Source organism: Artibeus jamaicensis, unplaced genomic scaffold, assembly GCF_021234435.1.
Source record: "Artibeus jamaicensis isolate MK-2021 breed Jamaican fruit bat unplaced genomic scaffold, CSHL_Jam_final contig_944, whole genome shotgun sequence".
Classification (NCBI taxonomy): Eukaryota; Metazoa; Chordata; class Mammalia; order Chiroptera; family Phyllostomidae; genus Artibeus; species Artibeus jamaicensis.
This window is the reverse complement of record NW_026522020.1, coordinates 5,258,419-5,274,373: the sequence shown is the minus strand read 5'-3', so window position 1 is coordinate 5,274,373 and position 15,955 is coordinate 5,258,419. Positions and strand designations below refer to the sequence as shown.

General features: G+C 61.9%; 2 protein-coding genes across 2 annotated transcripts; both read left to right on the top strand.

Moving 5' to 3' along the window:
• The first annotated feature begins 254 nt into the window (after positions 1 to 254).
• On the top strand, positions 255 to 1,258 carry OTOS (otospiralin). Its single transcript, XM_037161373.2, has 3 exons — positions 255 to 396; positions 477 to 503; positions 1,074 to 1,258. The coding sequence occupies exons 1-3, from the start codon at positions 255 to 257 to the stop codon at positions 1,256 to 1,258; spliced, it is 354 nt and encodes a 117-aa protein (XP_037017268.2).
• Positions 1,259 to 3,805: 2,547 nt separating this feature from the next.
• COPS9 (COP9 signalosome subunit 9) lies at positions 3,806 to 7,341 on the top strand. Its single transcript, XM_037161509.2, has 3 exons — positions 3,806 to 3,920; positions 5,359 to 5,431; positions 7,089 to 7,341. The coding sequence occupies exons 1-3, from the start codon at positions 3,858 to 3,860 to the stop codon at positions 7,124 to 7,126; spliced, it is 174 nt and encodes a 57-aa protein (XP_037017404.1). The 5' UTR covers positions 3,806 to 3,857; the 3' UTR covers positions 7,127 to 7,341.
• Positions 7,342 to 15,955: the final 8,614 nt, after the last annotated feature.

Genomic DNA, 15,955 nt, shown 5'->3' with positions numbered 1-15,955 from the left:
TGCCGGTGGCAGACGCCCCTCGGGCTGTGGGCAGAGGCTGAGGGGACAGTGGCAGGTAACCCCGGACAGGGCAGCTGAGGGGGTGCAGTTCCCTAAACTGTTACAATTAAATAGGCCGACAGAGCCTGGGGCTTGGCCTCAGAGTGACGGCTCGAAGCCACTACGGTGAAGTCCTGGGACAACACCGTCTTCTCACTGGGCTGGGTTCCAGGAGCTGCCCACCCAGGGTGGTGAGAAGAGCTGGGCCCCGAGGCATGGTTGGCCTCACCTACCTGCTTCCTCCCGCTGCAGGGGGACCTGAGCAAGTCACCGGTCGGTCGGTGCCGATGCCCCTGGGGAAGATGACCTGCCTGCTGCCCGGGGTAGCCCTCTGCCTCCTGCTGGGGTCTCTGGCAGGTGAGTGGCCCGGGGCAGTTGGGACCGAGTGGGGTCCTGCCCAGGGCTCTCCTGGGTGACAGCTGTCTCTTCTGTCGCAGGGGCCAAGCCGGTGCAGGACGAAGGAGGTATTGCATCGCCAGTTCTGTCCTCGTCCGGGCGGGACAGGGGGCAGGCGAGGGGCTGGGTGGGCACTGCTTCTTATTCCGAGGAGATGAGTGGAGCTCTGGGTCAGCAGGCAGAGGACCTGGGGCCCCTTCCCCAGGCCACACCCTGCAGACCCCTGGGGACCTACCTGGCAGGAGGGAGCCAGACTCTGTGTGGTGTCGGGACCCTCCGAGCTCGGGGACACTGACGTTCCCACCCTCATACCTGAGTCCTAGGGTGGAGCAGTAACATCCAGACTCCAGGACTGGGGCCGTGTGGTCCCCTGTGAAATCCCACCGTGTCCCCACCACACCAACCCCTCCCTTCTCAGTATGTCCAAGTCAGGGGCCCGACTTCCCCGTCCCCCTCCTCTGTCCCCTACACTGGGAGTCAGGGCAGGGCCTGGGCATGCCCCACAGCTCCTTGGAGGACTGGGGGTGACCCAGGGGGTGCTCCCAGCCGGGAGGGGCCCTTCACGGCACTGGTGCTGCTGGGGCCTCCGGGGCGGGGCACTGGCACAGCTCCTGAGCAAGGCTGCACACGTCTTTCAGACCCCTACGCGGAGCCGCCGGCCATGCCCTACTGGCCCTTTTCCACCTCCGACTTCTGGAACTACGTGCAATACTTCCAGACGCTGGGCGCCTACCCCCAGATCGAGGACATGGCCCGCACCTTCTTCGCTCACTTCCCCCTGGGGACCACCCTGGGCTTCCACGTCCCCTATCAGGAGGAGTGAGGGGTCCCCCGCCTGGTGCCCTGGCCACCAATAAACTCCTGACTTAAACGCGCAACACGCGTGCAGTTTTCTTTCGAGGCCCAGCTGCACTCAGAACCCGAGGACCTTCTCGCGTGTCCCTGCTGGTGGACACGTGACATCAGTAGCGGCGGTTCTGGTCAGGACGTACTGCTCTGTGTCACCCTCTCGTCTGGTCCTCATCACGTTCCTAGAAGGGCACTGTGGGTTCCCTGGAGTGTAGGTGGGGAAACTGCCTGACTTGTGGACAGGACTCAGGTCCCATCCGACAGCTGCTCCCTCCGCCCTTATCCTTCTTAGTGACCTTCTAAGGTCACTAAGCTGTGCAGCAGCCCGACCTGCAGTGGCCACTGGTCACACTCAGCACACTCCCAAGAGCCACTGGCCCCAGGCAGCCAGAGCTGGGAGCTGGGCACACACTCTGGCTGGACAGAGCCTGGGCCACCAGCCCCGCACACTCCAGAGGCCAGTGTCTTGGGGCCCATCCTCCGGCTGGGCAGGGCCCCTGTGCCAGCTGGGGAGCCCCCAGCTCACACCCCATCAGAAACTGGCCTAAGGGGCTGCAGCCAGCGCTGCACTGAAAATAAAACAGAAGAACATTTACTGTCTCTTTCACTGCAGACACTGCATTTGGATCAGCACCTGAATACAGGACCAGTTCCGCCCAACCAGAATAGAAACACGCGGGGCTTGGTGAAATGTGCGAGTCACCTGTTAGATTTGGGGGGAGGTGGGTGACAGACAGGGGTTTTGTCCTGCGTGCAGTCCGAGGGGCTTGGCCCTTGAAGGTCACTGAGCAGCCGCTGCTGCTCGGAGCCTCACGGAAAGTATCTCAAGAGAGGCCATCGTGCAGTTCTTGCAGCGACAGAGTGGGGTGGTGGGACCCTCCCCAGGCCCAGGCCCAGACGCCAGCTGGGCTGTGAGGACCCAGAAATGGGGAGGCAGCCAAGGCCGCCCGAGCAGGGACTGGTGCCTCCAAGGCCATGCTGCCCGCTCTGGCCCTCCTGGAGGCTGCCGGAGCTCTCATCTCCACTGGCTTGGGTAAACTCTCAAGAGAAAGACCTTTGGCCTGGCTGATTCTTCTGGGAAAAGCGAATACATTGTCTTTCTCCTTCCCTCCCTTGAGCTAGTTTGAATGTGGTTTCTGTAAATTAATTGCAGTTTTCTTTCAAGTCCTGATTCCTGCAAGAGCTGGATGTGAGGGTTTGTCAGAAGCTCCCACTGGGGACAACTGTGCCTGAACCACACACAGCAGGGCAGACGCCCCCAGAGCGGGATCTCCGTGACACTGACTTGCCTGTCAGTTCCCGTGTGTGAGAGTTACCTTCCACGGGATACTCGAGGCCCCGGTTACGATGAGCACTATGCTCTCTGCAGGCTGTTCAGAAGGACTGCAACCCTGGGTGCCTTCCTGGGGGGACCCCTCTGTGCCCTGGCCAGAAACATGTGCCCCCTTGGGTGTCAGCAGCCCCCACAGCTCCCTGGGGATACATGGCTGGGCTGCATTCATGGGTCACAAGGGCTCAGCTGACCCTCCCTCTTTGCTCAGAGGAAGAAATCTCCAACCCCAAGTCACCCTCAGCAGCCCCCTGCTCCCCCAGGCTGCCCACCTGGCAGCGCCTGGGACGTCTCACCCCCGGGGGGTTCAGGACTCCGATCTGGCTGGGTCCCCCCTCCCCGCCTGCATTCACCCAGGCTCACAGCAGGCTCAGCTCCCTTCTGTGCACCCCTCCCGCTTGGTTTCCCCTCGCGGTCGGACCTCGAGGGGGGCCCTGGGCTGCTTCTGTGTGCAAACGGGAGCTGATGTGAACGCGGGCGGCGGATTCTCTGGGACCGCTTCGCGCTCTCGGGGGTGCGGACCCGGAATGGGGGTGCTGCATCACACGGTGACCGCGTTTCGTCCCGAGGACCCTCCGTCCCGGTTTCCGCAGCAGCCGCCCCGTCGTCCGTTCCCGCGCGCGCTGGGTGTTTCTGGGGTGTGGACGGCAGCCGCCCCGGCGCGCTTCCCGGGGGGTCAGTGCTGGGGCGCATCTTGTCGGGCGGGGCCCACGCGCGTGTCCTCCGTGGAGCCGTGTCCGCCCCGGGGCTCGGCCCGTGTGTGAACGGGGCTGTTTGCTGCCGAGTTCCAGTTCCCGGCGCATTCCGGACGGCAGTTCTGAAGTCAGACACGCGGCCGCAAAGCCTCCCCCATTCCGGGGCCGCCTTTCCGCCCTGCTGACCATTCCCCTTCTTTTCTTTCCGCTGAACGCCTTGCTTTGCTTTTTTAATTAACTTTATTGACCACGCTATTACAGCCGTCCCCACACATTCCTTAATGAGTATTTCTTGGGCACCTCTCTGCGCCAGACCCTTTGGGCTGACCTGTCTGGGGCCGCGGGCCACGCGGACTCACTGCGCGGCGCTCCTGGTGCCACTTAAGCGAGGACCAGGGCCCGTGCAGTGCGTCCAGGCCACCGGCCAGAGGGAACCATAGAGTCGGCGGTCCTCCGGCGTCTACACCTGCCGCGGCAGCGCGCGCACCGGAAGAGGAGGCCTGCGGGCCGGAAGTGGGCCGTGGAGACCGGGAGCGCTGCGGGGCGGGATGAAGCCGGCTGTAGACGAGATGTTCCCCGAGGGCGCCGGGCCGTATGTGGACCTGGACGAGGTGAAGCGAGCGCCCCGGGCCGGGCGGATCGGAAACTGGGGTTGTGGGGCGAGAGAAGCGGCGGGCCGGGGAGAGGCGCGCGGATTGTAGTCTCGGGACCACGGGGCGCGCGAGCGGCTGTGGGGGTGACGGAGGCCGGAGCCGTGCTGGCGGCATGTGGCGTAGATGTGTATCCCGTGGGCAGGCGGGGAGACCGGAGCGAGGCTGGAACCCTCACCGGGAGCCGCGGGGCGTGGGCTGTTTGGCATCACGTGACCCTGCCCGTGGACGGGACGTTTAGTTCGGGGACCCTGTTCGGCGATGACACGGGGGTACGAGGTGGTCTTGCGCGCGTGCCACCTCGTCGCGGTGGCCTTGTCTGCCGCCCGGCTCAGCTCCCGGTGCCAGGCCCGCTGCCGAGGTTAGCCTCCTGTTCTGAAAGGTCGGGGAAGCCGCAGTCCGCGCCGGCACGCGCCAGGCAGAGCGGCGACTGCACACCTGCGCGGGTGGAGAGGTGGAGGAGCCCTGACTTCAGCGCCTTCCAGCCCGCGGAAGGCCCAGCAGAGGCAGAGAGCCGGACTGCAGCCGCGCGCTGCTCGGGCGGTGGGCCAGGTGGACGAGGGTGCAGGGAGGAGGCCGGGTGAGAGCGGCTGGGGAAGGGAGGTGGGGAAGGTAGCCGGTCCGTCCCAGACTACAGTATCCCTGTAGGGTGGCAGGACTCTCCGCACTCACTCCTGGCACTTCCACTGACCCAGGCTGCTCAGGCCTATGTTCAAGTCACCGCCCTGGGCCTCGTGGAACCACTGGCGGGACTGAGAAGCTCCCACCCAGAGAGTTTGGGGAACAGGAGAGTGAGCAAAGACAACACCAGTAGGTGGAGGCAGGGACAAGCTCCACACAGTCCATGGCTTGTGGTGAAGGGAGGAGGTGGAGAATCTGGGGCTTCGGGGACACGGAGACACGCACGGGCTGAGAGCCAGGAAAGTGCAGCAGGGCCTGTGGGCTCTGCTTCATTCTCACCCTGTGGCTGGGGAGGAGTCTCCAGGTCCTGCACTCACCAGGCAGCCAGCTCTGGTTATGGCCCGGAGTTACTGCCACCACAGAGCTGGGGCAGAGGCAGGTCCCCAGAGAACACGGTTTAGTTTTCAGAAGGAGCAGAGCAGTCCTGGGGCTCAGTGCTGTGTCCACCTGTGGGCTCTTGGGGTGCCCAGCAGGGTTTTGGACCCTCAGCTGGTGGCTGGTGGAGACACTGTGATCAGGGCAATGGCAGGGCTCCCCGAAAGGCAGGGGAGACTCAAAAAATGTCCACCTCCATCCCACCCACTTCCTTCATCTCCGGCCTGGGCACTTCTCCGGCTCTGACCTACTTGCTAAGGGCAGTGGCGGGCAGTGGTGTGGGCTCCGGATGGCCGCTGTCTCTGAAACCGCAGCTCACTCACCTGTCCTCTCCCTTCTGCAGGCCGGAGGCAGCACAGGGCTCCTGATGGACTTGGCAGCCAATGAAAAGGCAGTTCACGCGGACTTCTTCAATGGTGAGGGTGCGGCTGGGGCGCCAGCTGTAATCAGGACGCTCTTCCACAGGCGCGCGGTGCCTGGGTGACACGGGTGGTTTGGATCTTGGGACAGGAAAGCCCAGACTCAGTGCCATGCTCAGAACACAGTGTGTTTGTGCAGTGCGGCGGCGTGGCTGTCGGCTCTGGCTGTCAGCCCTGTCACTCAGGAGGAGAAAATAGCACAAAATTGCTCCCAGCTTTACATTCCGGGCATGGAGCCCGGGCTGCAGACACAATTCTGGGTCTGGGTCATGGCCGGTGTGGCAAGGACCGTCTGCCTTTCTCATCCCCCTCCCTCCCGGGGGGCTGGCCTTCTTGCCTTTCCCAGTTTGCCATGGGCCCTGGCCCTGCGCTGCCTTCACAGAGGAGCCCGTCTGCGCCTCTGAGACCGGGCCCTGGTGCTTACCCCCCCAGAGCTGGGCACGAGCTCTCGTGCAGTTTTCCCGACAGTCAGCGAGGGGCTCTTCAGGAGACCCGCACACACGTCACAGGGTGTTCCTCTGTCTTGGAGTTTTTCCAGACCTCGTTTCTGCGGGTTCAGTTCATTCTTGCCAGGGGTTTGATCATCAGTAGAAACGCGGGGTTTGGGTTTCTTGGGGGAGTTGAGTGGCGTTTTCTTTCTTCGTTACCCTCCTTTAATCCAGGGTGGCTGCCACCACAAAGAACCTCTGTCACTGGTTAGCAGCAGCTAGGACACCACCTTGCCACGTTGGTTTTCAGCAAACCCGAGGCCCCCAGGAGCCCAGCCGTCACCGAGGCTGCGGGAAGTGGCATGTGAGCCTCGAGAGCAGAGCAGCATCTTCACGCTGAGCCAGCGGGTGTGGGGGACAGGCCGGGAAGGTGCAGGGCCTTCCCTGAGCTGCTCACTCGGTGCGGCTCGGCCCCGAGAGACTGTGACCTCTGGCACCTGACACTGCGTGACCTTCTCGCACATCCCGATGCCCCTTTCGGAGCCTGGCACACCCTCGGCCAGCTCATGGCTTGGAGCATGCTGAGTCTAGTGTTCGTGCGGTTTCCCAACACGGTCCCGACAGCGTGTCTGAGAGGCGCCCAGGCGGACCTGCCAGGGGGTGTTTAGCAACAGGAGCAGTGCCGGCCCCTGTCCCCAAGTCAGGCGGACAGGGAGGGACGCAGAGGGGCTCCGTGCCAGAGCCCACCAACAGCGCCTTCTGCCCGTCAGCCAGTGAGTGGCCTGTGTTCAGAGGCCGTCACTCGAGGCCATGTGGACTTCCGATGGGGCCCCTTCCAAGTCCTTCCCACTCAGAGACCAAGGTCCTGATGGCCTGTTTCCCCGGGGGTGGGGTGGGCTGACCGGACTGAGGTCCCCCCTCTTCGCTTATCGTCTCACAGAGCGGTGCAGGATGAGGCGGGGCGAGGGCAGGGACAGTCCTGGGAAGGGAGCCCTGAGCTGTTCCTGGGAGCGGAGGCTGAGCGGAGGTCCAAAGGGCGTGGGGGGCTGGCTGGGCTGGGGACACTCCTGTGCCCCGAGGGGTGAGGTCTCTCTTCTGCCCTGGGAGAGGCCTTTACTGCACTCGGTCGTCCGAGTTTTCTCCGTGTTCCCACCAACCACACAGTTTTCTCGGGTTGTTTTCTGGGTCATCTGCCTGTGAGCATGTGGTTTTGTTCCTTCATGCAGATTTTGAAGATCTCTTTGATGACGACGACATCCAGTGAGGCGCTTGCGTGGGGCCAAGCCTGTGTGGCGTGGACGAGTGGCTCGGCTCCTCGGGACAGCGCAGTGGTTCTGAAGCGTGTGCCATAACGCCGGGCAGGAGGAGACGGCTACCCGGGAGGGAGGAGGGAGGAGGGAGGAGGGAGTCAGTGGCGTGGGTGAGCCCGGCTCCTTGCTGTCCGCCCTGCAATTAAAAGAGGCAATGCCACCACTCTCAGGGGGACTCTTATTTTTGCGTCTGAATGACTGGCCCAGTCCCTCAAGGCCCATGTGCACGTGTGCAGAGGGCACACTGGCGGCCGGGCAGTCGGCATGGTTTCCTGCGTGTGGCACTGCAGAGCCCTGAGGCCATGGCGCAGGTGCAGTCTGTGAGCCCCGGAGGCCAGGCCGAGCCTGCGGGAGTCCCGTCGGTCACCGCATCCGGACCCGACCCTGGGCCCTGCTGCTCGTTCCCCACAGAGCAGGACCCTGTGCTGCTGCCTTCCCGCCAGAGCAGCTGCTGTGCCCAGACCTGAAGCCCAATGAAGCAGGGCTGGGGGGTCTCAGTGGAAAGTTGCCTTCCTTGTGGGGAGCTGGGGGGGGGGGCGGTCCACGACGACAGTCAGTGTGACGTCCAAAGGGATTCAGGTCTAAGGTTGGTTGGGGGCTTTTTTCAGTTCTGCGTTGGCCCGGCTCAGCAGTTCGGAGTGGCTGTCAAAATTGAGGTCGCTCTTTCGGATCCGTCTCCAGTGAAGACGAGTCTTCACCCCGGAAGCCCTGTGCCCTGGGGGTGGGGGTGGGGGTGGGGGGAGCAGAGCCTCAGCTGGGTGGGCGGCGCCCCCCGGTGGCCTCGCTGGGAGGGAGCCGTGTTCCCGGCTGACCAGGGCAGCCTTTCTGAGTCTGGCTGGGCCCGGGCCCTGTCCCTAGGGCTACGGCCTGGTTCAGCGCCAAGAGGAGGGCTGCATTCTGGGAAAGACCCAGCTCGGAGACATGTGGGCAGCTGTGTCAGAAGACCCTTCGCGCAGAGCGCTCCGGGCCCTGGGCTGGCAGTGGGGCCGCCTCTCCGTTGGGCTCAGCGCCCACAGTCCGGTGTCGCAGAGCGGTGTCCAGTGCTGTGTTTGAGGGGGGTGCACAAGCAGTTCTTACAGCTCCTAAGTGCGTCCCCACAATAGGCCTAGGAGGGCATGTGGGTGTCCAGGTGTGTCCTCGGGTGACTGCCGGTCACCCCACCGCAGCGAGCCCAGTGTCTTCCTTGAGGCTCACAGACTGCGAGACTGGTGACACAGCACTAAATGTGTTTTTTGCTGACTTGGCAGAAAAAAGCTATAGTTTTCCCTCATTCACACCAGACAGTTCTGTGTCGGCTCTTGTCATTTTCTTATCCAGTGATTCAGGGGAGAGAGGCCAGCGCCCCCGACCGATGAGTCAGGCTCTTGCGTGTGAAAGGTTCTGCGGCGCATGGGTCAGAACTCGCTGTCCTGCCTACGCTCGCTGTCAGGAGGGTTACCCAAGTCCATGGGCCAGCCCGGGACCCCCTTAGTCCCTGTGAGGTCTGGCCAGGTCAACTCCCTCCCTGCTTGTGCCTCGGTTTCCTCACTGGTAGACGAGGCTCTCAGTCCCTTGGGCCCCCTAGTGCCCAGCTCGTTGGCTTCAGCAGGGAGGGGTGGTGGAGGTGAAGAAGGGGGGCTGATGCAGTCACCCTGTGGCCCCAAGAGTGGGCGTGTTCTCTCCAGATGGAGGCGCCAGGACCCCGCAGCTGCCCTGCTGACCTTCGGGCTGGAGACACGTGTGTGTGTCCTGCATGTGTTTAGACATGTTCGAGCCCTAGGCCTCCCTTGGCCTTGACAGAGCCCTGGCAGTGCCCTTGATGCCCTGAGACTGGGAGAACGACTGTCCCTCATCTCTAGGACCTGGCTATCGCCGGGCACCATGACTCCCTCAGGACACGGCAGCTTTACTGGCTGTCTGTCTGTGCCCAGTCCTTTAGCGAAACTGTAGCCATTGGCAGGGACGCTTTTGTCTGCTCAGACTAAACTGTCACTGCGTAGACCTGCCTGTCTCAGGCTCAGCTGTCGGCCAGGCTGTGGGGCGTCAGAGGGGCCGGGTAGGGGGCAGACACCACCGCTGGGAGAGAAGCAGGCCCCTGCCTCGGTGTCTTCCCTTCAGGGGGTGGGCACACACTTGGGAAGGCCTCTGATTGGCCCGCTCTGTCGCTCCCACACCTGCCAATCAGCAGCAGCCAGGCTTCTGGCCCAGAGGGTGGCAGCACCGTTAGCCTCTCAGGGCCACGGAGGGGCCTCCTCTGAGCGGATGGCTCCCCTCGAAGGCTGTGAGGGTTACCGGCAGTATTTTCTTCGAGCCTCACTGGTCTTGGGCCCCTGCTCAGCCACAGGCTCCCAGCAGTGAACGTCGGCGGGGGGGGGGGGGGGGGGTTCCTAAACCACAGGGGTCGGCAGGGTTTAGGGGCAGCGGGTAGTGACGGTTTTGGTGTTCCAGCCCCTTTGAGCTCATCCGTCGAGGCCTGTGAAGGGGCCTGTGCTTTTCCTGCCCTCCCACCGGTCTGTCCTGGGCAGGCGCGGGCCCCTCGCAGGCCCCTCCCCTCGGCAGCGCTTTGTGGGCCGGCAGGAGGGGGCCAGGGCTCAGGGGCCTGCCAGCGGGGGCACCGGCCTCTGAGTTCTCCCAGGGACAGTCACTGGCCTAGGGCACCTCCCAGGCAAGTCACACTAGAAAGGGCAGTGTTGCCGACTGTAGAACTCCCGCTGCTGTGAATGCTGCCTGGAGCCAGGATGGGGGAGTGTTGGGAAAGCGCCCGGATAAAAGCCCTTTGTCCCTCAGGGGCCCGCAACAGGCTCCGAGTCCAGGCCTCTGCGGGGTGAAGGGGCCGAGTCCCTGCTCGGCCTGTGTGCACCCCACACCCCCGGGGACAGGCTCGCGGAAACTGCGAGCGTTTGAACCTCGTCTCCCTGCGTCATGCCGACACCTCCTTCTGGTCAGCGCAGGGTGCTCCCCGCCCCACTCAGAGGGCTCTTAGGGCCCGTGTGTCAGTAACTGTCAGCCCCAGGTCACAGAATGCGCCATGGGAAAGTGTGGGGCTACCGGCTTTATCAGCACTGTGTGGTGGTGAGTGCCCCGTGACTCGAGACAGCCAGTGGATGGCTGTCCCTCTGGGGCGGAGCGGGGTGGCCGAGGGGGTCCCCGGGAGTGTGAGGGGTGCTGGGGTGCGAGCTGGATGTTCTCCCTGTCTCTGGGTCTGCCCCCAGCTGGGTCCCATGCCATTTTCTTTGGATCCTGGTTTGCAGCTGGAGCAGAGAAGGAAGGCCTGGCCTTCAAGGCCAAGGGCCGCTCACTCACATGAGCTCTGAGGAGGGGCTGGTTTCACAGCCGAGTCCCCAGACTTGGAGAAACTGCCCCCCAGGACCTGTGGGGCGAGAGTTTGCCTGAGGACGGTGAGCTGGCGCTTCCAGACAGGGCGCCGCCTCAGCTGGGCGTCTGCCTGCGGCACCAAGATTTCTGCCTGGCGAGGACGCACCGGCGTCCTGGCGCTGCCAGGGAGTGTGCACGGTTCCAGTCGCTGGCGGGGGGGCAGCTGGAAGCTTCCCACAGGCAGGGACCCGTGTGGGGACACAGGACGGCTTGTCCCCGCTGCCGTCCTTGGACGGTGCTGTGGGTTCGGTTGTTTGTTTTTCTTTTTTCCTTTTGAATCAACTTAAACCTTTATTTTGCTGAGACTTAATTTATCCTGTCACTTGGAAGGCTCGCTCCTGTCCCGCTGTGCCCAGTGCAGTTACGAAACTGTTGCAATAACCTGCTGGGCCTTCTGCTGAGACAGGAAACCGCTAAACCTGCCGAGGCAGCGACGTTCGGAGCAGTTGGCTGTACCTTTTCTTTACCGAGCGTCGTGCTGCTGATGCTGCTGATCCCGTAGATCTGCGCCTCGACGGCTGCTTTCGTGTTCAGCATCATGTCCGGAGAACGGTCCCGGGGTGGGGGCCCTCAGTTTGCGGGTGAGCAAACACTGGACCCAGGACGGGCAGAGCGGGGCTTTGCCCGTAGCAGGACCCAGGTCGCAGTTCTGCCCCCTGATGGGTGGCCCAGAGAAAGTTATTGAACTTCCTGCCTCTGTTTCCATCCACACAAAGGAAAGTTACACTTAGTGTGAGAAAAGAGGAACCACCCTGGCTGGTGCAGCTCAGTGGACGGAGTGCCAGCCTGCAAACCAAAGGACCGCCGATTCGATTCCCGGTCAGGGCACCTGCCTGGGTAGTAGGCCAGGTCCCCCGTAGGGGGTGTTCAAGAGGCAGCCAAACATTGACGTTTCTCTCCCTCTCTTTCTCCCTCCCTTCCCCTCTGTCTAAAGATAAATAAAAATCTTTAAAAGAAAAGAAAAGAGGGACAACTTCTATTCAGCAAAAAGTGCCCCGGAGGGGCCGTGCAGCAGCAGACTGAAGGTGTCGGCCCAGGGCGGGGGCACCTCTTGGCCGCGGTGCTGACAGGAGGACCCGGACAGAGGCCGGGTCGTGGCCGTTTGCAGGGCGTCCCAGTGCGGACGAGGCCTGCCCGGGGGTGCGGCTCAGAGAGGTGCCTCAGGGTTAGCAGAGGTGGGCTGGGGAGGGGGGGCTGGAAGTGTGGGCCGGTTACATGGTTGCATTTAACTGTTAACTGTCAGCTCTCACTGAACTGAGGGTTCAAGGTCTGTGTGTTTACCTGCACCCATGTTGTCCGTCGGCACTCATTTCAAAGCAAAGCGTCTGAGTCAGCTGGGGCCGCCGTCCTAGAGCCCCGGACGTGGTGGCCTGCACAGAGGAGAGCTGTGTCTCAGACGGAGGCGGGACGTCCCAGGACTTGGCGCCGGCAGGCCTGGTTCCCGCCGAGACCTCCCTCCGAGGCTCCCTCTGCAGATGGCCTTTTGTCTGTGCAGGTGGCTCCTGGTGTCTCCTCTTCCTCTTCGAAGGACACCTGTCCCTTTAAAGGAGGACCCTACCTGCATCACATCATTCAGCCCTGATTTCCTCCTCAAAGGTCCCATCTCCCCACGCAGTCAGTCACAGGGGGGTCGGGTTTCAACAAGGCCTTTGGGGGACACAGTGCGGCCCCTACCACGACGCCTGCCTCGTGCAGCGGCGGCCAGGACGGAAGGGTCAGACCAGGATGGGCCCTGGGCGTGGCCAGTGGGCACTGGCACAGGAGAGGAGGTGGCCGTGTCCTGCAGCGGGCCCTGGAGGGCACGTCGCTGTGCCCCTGTCTGGGACTGTCACCCCACAGTGTGTGGAGGCCCGTACAGAGGTGAAGTCACTGGGGCTGCACCAGTACTCGGGACCGACAGAGGCTGCTCCGCAGACCAGCAGGTCCGAGGGCCACCCGCATGGTGCCGTTCTCAGGGATGACCCTGGCCGCAGCCGCCCTGGGCATCCCACAGGCAGCCGCCTCTCCCTGGAATAGGGAGGGAACTGCATGTGGCTGGGTGGTCTGGCTGTGGGGGGATGTATGTTCCACATCTGGGAACATGGCCAGCTGCTACCCATCCTGAGAGAAGGCCAAGTGTGAGCCGGGGCCTGACCGACAGGAGGCTGTGTCAGAACCGCAGGACACGGCAGCTCTGCAGAAGCCCTGGGCCCTGGCCTGGCCCGGCCGTGAGACTGGCTCTGGGCTGCAGCCCGAGAGTGCCACCTGGTGGCAAACGTGGGGATTTGGGACCAGAACGTTTCCAGACCCAGGGACGTGGTATTCACCATTTGAAAGACAACTGCTAGTTTGTTCTTGGGAATTGACTGAAAGTGCCCCTAAGACTGAGAACAGAAAGTCATCTTGAAACCCAAAATACTCATGAGGCCTTGGGTGACATTGGAGAGCCGGTCTGACAAGGGGAACAGCGCCCGGAAGGCTCCATGATGGAGCGGAAATGGCTTAGCCGGGAGCCCTCAGCAGGGGGTGCTCACCCTCCACGGCTGACCTCGGCACCACCTGACCGACGAGATCATGGTTCAGGGTTCAAGATCACGGTTCACAGTTCAAGGTGGTTCAAGGTTTGGGAGCTCAGCCTCCCCCTAACCAACTGGTGGGAAGCCCTGACTGACTGAGGGAGGAAAGACCAGCTCAGGGGGCTGAGGGCGTGCTGGTTTCCTCACGGTGCTGCAAGAACTAAACAGCAAAACAGGACCTGCTCGCTCACTCACGGGCCGTGGCTGGTGGCCCAGCCTGGGGACCGGGCAGGTGAGCGCAGGAAAACCAGACTCAAGGGGATGCCGTTATGGGGCACGGCCCTACGGGAGTCACTCGGGGAGTTTGGGGCGCACTGCAGGGACACGTGGTGATGGCCCTCAGAAGAGCCCCTTCCACGACGGGAAGGTGGTGGGAAACAGCACGGGGCGACCAGGTCGGACGGCTGCAGGCCACCCCGGAGGCTACAGAGGGGTCCTGCCGCCGACTCCGGGCCAGCCGTGGGGGCACCCCATGGTGGAGGGAAATGCTCAAAACACCACGAGAGGCCTGGGAAGAAGACTCGGCACTGATCTGGACCACAGCTGTGGTTGTTCAGAGCAGGGCACTCACTCTGCAGCCCACGGTGTCCAACCGCAGGCACAAGGACACCACGTTGAATGGACGAGTCCCGTTGCCTCTCATCCCCAGAGCAGAGCGTCGATGGAAAATCGGAACAGGTGGCTGAAACACCTGTTTGCAGTGGCGGCGGATAAGGGCAGGTGCTGAGGGCTGGCCTACATGCCTTCACGATCCTGCTCACTGAGGGCAGTTGGGGAGGGTCCCTGCTTGATAGACTCTTCTCTGCCGGGGGTCTTGGGGAGAGGGGCTGGGGAAGAGTGGGCCTCATCATGTTTTCCCCACCTGGTCGGTGGTCCTGGGGCCAGGGCTGCAGGAAGCAGCGACAATGCTTCAGTGGCCATAAGCTGTAGTCCTGACTCTTCGTGCTGGGGTTCCTCGGGTGGCTGGGGTGGAGGGTGCCTTCATCCTCTCTGGGCAGCGTGACCCAAGATGGCCCCTGGCCCTCTGGCGACCCCACCTGTTGGGAACCGCTCTGCCTGGTTTCAGGAACTAACTGCCTTCCACAGATAAGGCTGAGTGAGCAGCCTCCGGAATTCGACTCGCAGGAGACAAAGCTTGTTTCTGGTAGCAAACGCCGCCTCTACTTACTCCCCTCCCCGCCCCCAGTGCAGGGTCAGATAGAGACGGGTGAGACTCCTCAGAGGAGGGGCAACCTAGGCCAGACACGGTCACTTGGGAGGCCATGATGGAAGGACTCGGGGGCCTGCAACAAAGAGGGAGTGATGGACCCTCGGCCCTCCCCTCCCCCCCCCTGGCTATTCTGACATAGCCCAGTCCCCATGTCTTCTGGGAGAAGCGCTTTCTGGCTCTAATACACTTAAGCCTGAAAACCTGTGATGGGGAAGGCGGTGCAGCCCTTTGCCTGGCTAGGGCAGGATCCGGGGTGATCTGGTATAGGAAAGAATTCCTAACAGTCCTGTGAAGCCTGCTTTGCTAAGAGTGCTTCTAGTTAAATGATAAAGGGCCAGGCAGAAAATGAGTTTATTTTCCCAAAGTCTTGTAGCCTTTTAGCTGATAGACCCTGACTTAGGAGAAGCCCTAATGGTTCTTTGTATGCTATCTACTGTTTACTGCCTGACAACGATTAATAAGTTGTACCTGAACTCCTGTGCAAAGAAACCAATAAAAGCCTGTCTAGTGAGGGTGTGCGGCGCTCTCCCCTAGAGAGTGGCCTGCCCCTTTTCTCCACAGGAGTTGGTAGTTGTGTGAATATTTCTTCATCATCCATAACTCCGCGGGCACTGCTGGTCAGTGCACGCGTCCGCACTATAGGTGCAGGCTGTGGACTGAGGCTGCGGCTCCCAGCTCGGACCAGCACCCTGGGCAACCGGGTGTCTCGGTGGTGGAGGCATTCAGGCTGACATCAACGACACGCCAGCGGAACACAAACGGTGCTCCAGGGTAAGGAGTGCGTGGGAGGTGGTGCCACGAGGGAAATGCGGGTGGCTGCTGGGACAGGACAGGGGACACCTTTGTGACACTTGAGAAGGCACATGGTTCTTAAACAGGACACTAAAAAGTGCCTACCTGAAGGAAAAATGAATTGAGGAGACCATTCACGGAGGGGCACCTCCCCACTAATAAAGAATACCGTCTTCCCACGAGCACGTGAGAACGTGAACTGTTTCAAGGACAAAGCCGTGAGCAGTGTCCCTAACCCTGCAATCCTATGGATCTATTAGAGCAGATGGACGTGGAGACCACACTTACCTTAGAGGCACAGATCAATCGATCCTCTTCCTGAGCACCAGGAACAGGTCACTTGCCCTGAGTCCCGTGGACTGGGTGGGGAGGGGAGGGACACCTTCATCTGAAGTTGGTAAGTGGAGAGCAGACTTGTACACCCAAACTACAAAGCCAGTTCCCACAGTGGGTGGGCCAGTCTCCACCTGCCAGCAGTGGCCCCAAACCCTCCCTGGCACTCGGCGCTGCATTTTCCAGGTCCACCATTCTTCTGGGTGGTGACGGTGCCTTGCTGTGACTTTAAATGGCACCTTTGTGTCGTTTACTGGTTCATCCCTGTGGCGGAGCCCTTTCCGACATGCCAGTTCAACAAAGTCTTTTTCCTATTTTTCTATTGAGTCATTTTTTTTCCTTTTTAAGATGCAGGAGTTCTTGTACATTCTGAACATGTGCCCTTTGTTTGCCCTATTTACTGTAAAAAAAAACCAACAGTTTCTGGGCCTTTTTGCTCTCGATGGTGTCTTTTGATGAAAAGAAGCTCTTTGTCTTGATAGCCAACTCGTCTGCTTTCCCCCTTTGGTTTTTTACCTTCCATTTAAGAAACGTTTGCC